General features: G+C 46.9%; 1 protein-coding gene across 1 annotated transcript; it reads left to right on the forward strand.

The window, feature by feature from the left end:
• The first annotated feature begins 741 nt into the window (after window positions 1-741).
• On the forward strand, window positions 742-3,487 carry LOC147305902 (uncharacterized). Its single transcript, XM_086276735.1, has one exon. It carries the CDS (start codon window positions 1,280-1,282, stop codon window positions 3,485-3,487), a length of 2,208 nt encoding a protein of 735 aa, XP_086132861.1. The 5' UTR covers window positions 742-1,279.
• Window positions 3,488-3,843: the final 356 nt, after the last annotated feature.

The raw sequence follows: 3,843 nt of genomic DNA on the forward strand, positions 1-3,843 counted from the left end.
TGTGAGCTGTGTTGAGAGGTTGTCTCTGTCTCAATAAAAGTTCACTGATTCCCCATCTGCCGCAGGTGTCCGGTTGTCTTCATTCTCCGCCAGCCTGGTTAAGTCAATTCCTCCTTAACATCTAAAAGAACCTATTTAATGAAGGAAGACGGGTTCACTTTGTGTTTAATATTATTCTATTGCTGTTGTTGTTTTTTTTGTATCCTTCAATTGGCGTCACGAACAGGATCCGCTCCAGGTCAACTGGAACGGATGGGAGGACTTCGGCCGTGGTCTGAGTGAACGGAGTTTGGACAAAAGCTGTGTGCACACAAAAACAAGGTAAGCAGACCTTTTATTTCTGCTATATTGAACATTATAAAAATACTTAGTGTCCAAACTCCTAGTAATTCATAACCAAAATTGTCTGGCTTACTTAAGGCTTGTTGAGAATCAGACAAGTGAATAAGAGATAAGTGAATAAGAAATAAGTGAATAAGTGAATAAAGATAAGAGTGAACTGAGGTCTGACCACGGTTGCAGCCGACGGGTTGCTCTCCGGTGTCGGATACATACCTCAGTGCAGGTCTGGGACCTTGAAAGGGTTTATTAGTAACGCCTTTCTAAACAAATTAAAAGGTTAAAGGCCTTGAGAATATTTTTTAGTAATATTCTCTAAACTACAGAAGGGTTAGGAAGGCCCAGAGGACTTTATTAGAAAAGATCCTCTAAAACTTAAAAAGGAGAAGTACTGGTTGGAGTCCAAAGGAGGGGTCCCTTTGATCAATAGGAGAAAACGGATCTCTTCTTAAAACCCTGATGATTTTAGTGTTTTAAATGTTTTGATGTTCTGTTTGATATTGGACACACATAAATACACGCTGAATGCTTGCTGTGGAACACTGGGCAGGACAGTTTGGTTCTCCGTTGTTCACAGATTACACAATTAAAGGAACTAGGTTCCTCTTTTGGTTAAAATAATACACCACACATAGAATTTTTTTACACATTTATTACATACATAAGGAGGGTAATGAGTGACTGCAGGTAATGTATGAAGTGTGAATGAGACGTGTGAACAAGGTGACAACCAACTAGCACCCCTATCAGGAAGCTCTAGGCAAGGTTACCCGCCAGACTCCGGTTTGGTAGAAGCTTGGTAACACCTGAAGGGATATTTCAGTGCTGACTCACCTTTAAAGCAGCGCCCCAGCTGTTAGTGCCTAACAGAGGCAGAAACCCAGCTGGCCCAAATTCTCCTTTAAAATCAATAAAAGAACACTCCTCCATTGACAGTAAAATGGATGGAGAATTAGATCGAGAAATTAATGATGATGGTTGGGGTCCCGGTGTTATTCTTAGCACATTGGGAGAACAATTAACATGTGTTGAGACAGTCATCAACTCCACACACCAGCCTAAAGAAGCAAAAAAGCAGAAAGAGTCATTGAGGAAAACAGCTGAAAGGTTAATGAAAGAAAAGGGAAAGGACGAGGGGAGTAGTGGTAACTGGGGAATAATTTGGCAGAATAAGGCTATGCAGGCAAAAGAGAAAGAGGAAGAAGCCAACTCAGCAGCAGCAGGTGCAGGTGTGATGAGCGGGGTGAGACACAGAAAGGAAGCCGATAAGCACGCAGGCCGTAAAGCTAAATTTAATCACTGGGTGTGTTTATGGGAAACTGCAAAACCACACATGAAGAAAAATAGGTCTCAGCCACCTCCCTATTCTGCCTCAACTCCTCCCTCAGCAGGCATATATCCGGTACTTAATATCTCTGGTGGAATAATGACTATTGGAGAAGAACCGCCCGTAGCTCCAACTCCCATAGATACCAAGCATTTTTGCCCAGGAAGCTCCTCTCTGTCGGCGACATCCTCAGCTAGTAGTAGAGCCCCCTCTTCTATGTCCCATTGTTTTGGAACCGGATCTGAGGGCCTAACTGACCCATTTGCGAGCGCACCATTTGCGGTTCGAATGAACAGACAGGAACCCACTGAACAACAATTAACTGATCTAGAAGCAGCATTACGCAGCTGCTTAAATGAACATAGGTCAGTGGTCCAGGTGAATAATCGTGTTGCGTCAGCCCCTCTTTCCCGGTCCAACCCCTTTGCCAGCACTCCTGTCGCTGTTAAGGGAGATCTGACCGCTACTGCAAAAACTGAGCCTGGCACTTCACCAAATGTCACAGTTACCATGTCTTTGGTGGGCCGTCAGGATCCGGAAACACAGATGAGTTTAGCCCACGTTTTTGCTGACACTGCTACCCCACCAGGCGGGGAAGAAACTGAGGATACTGATGATGAACTCAGTGACCTTAACAATACACCCCCCTCTACCCCTCCCAGTTTAGGATATCAGACTAGATCTAAGGGCCCTGTGCCTCAGCCTCCAGGCATATTTCCCCTGGTCCAGACTAAAGCGCAACGTAGACCAGTGTATCAACCTTATTCATTCGGAGATGTCCAGGCCCTAGTGGACAAACTCCCTGACATAACGGAGGGAGGGAATGCCTGGTTGGCTGGTTTGGATAAATACACAGCTGGACAGGACCTCGCACTGGGAGATTTTAGAGCTATTATAACTAGGTGCACATCCCGATCTCAGGCAGCGGACCTGGAACAAAATGCGGGTACTACCATGCATGAGAACGAGGTGCCACTAATGCAGGCCTTGAGGTTTATTGGACCGGCCCTGCGCAAACAATTCCCACCCAAAAATCAAGGCACCTTACAGAAATTTAAATGGGAGGGAAAGCAAAATCCCACCCATTATCTAAATCAGGCTGTTGAAGACTGGGTGAACCATACAGGTCATCACCCCAGTAGGACTTGTTCACAGAGCATGTGGTTTAGAAGGGCGGTGCTGAGGGGCATTCCGGAGTCAGTAAGCCAGAAAATGGAGGATAATCCTGATTTGCAGGACTGTGACTTTGCAATCTGGAAGAAACATTTGATTTTTAATCTTAACAAAGTGCAGATTAAGTCTGATGATAAAGCGGAGAGCATCGAAGATTTACAGTTGCAACTGTTGAAGGTTCAGCTGCAGAAAGCTAAAAACGACCTGGGTGGAAAAGGTGACAAGCCTAAAAAGCAGCTTGTGGCCGCTGCGGCTCCCCCTCCTGGTCCAGTTGCCCCTGATTTGTATCCGAACCCATGGCCAACTGATCCACAGCCCCCCCAGTATGGTGCTTATCACTCCCCGGCCCCTTATGGGCAGAGAGGTTCCCCATTTGGAGGAAACAGAGGTGGTTTCAGGGGAAGGGGTCAGATGGGAGGTGGTAGGGGAGGCCAGATGTATGTTTGTTTCCGGTGTGGACAACCTGGACACTGGGCTAAAGCGTGCCCTTTGAACCCGGCTGCTGGAAGAGGCAGGGGAGCCCGTGGTGGGCCCTATCAGCATCCTGGCTACAGAGGTGGACCTCGTGGTGCTTTAGTTGAAGTGCCCCCGGCCCCACAGATGCCTGTGATGGGGTGGGAGTACTACGAGGGTGGTCCCCAGCTATAGGACACCCCACATACTGCCCAGGACGGTGAAGGGACAACGGCGGACCCTATGCTGTCCATAACTGTAGATAGAAGAAGAAGCAGCTTTTTAGTGGACACTGGAGCTACGTACTCCACCATTAAGGATGTTGCTCGTGAAAGACTTACTGACAGAGTGATTACAGTGGTGGGCATATCTGGGGAACCTAAAACTCTGCCTTACACCGTGCCCCTCCCCACAACGGTTGGAGATCAGACCTTGTTACACAGCTATGTTTGTTCAAAACAGGCGCCTGTGAATTTACTGGGAAGAGACTTGTTGATTAAATTAGGAGCCACAATACTCTGCTCTTCACAAGGCCTAACTGTGACTCTCCC

Source organism: Aulonocara sp. 'chitande type north' Nkhata Bay, linkage group LG20 (genome assembly GCF_057382095.1).
Source record: "Aulonocara sp. 'chitande type north' Nkhata Bay isolate Kocher_YH1m ecotype deep benthic linkage group LG20, A_spYH_male_GT1.1, whole genome shotgun sequence".
Taxonomy (NCBI): domain Eukaryota; kingdom Metazoa; phylum Chordata; class Actinopteri; order Cichliformes; family Cichlidae; genus Aulonocara; species Aulonocara sp. 'chitande type north' Nkhata Bay.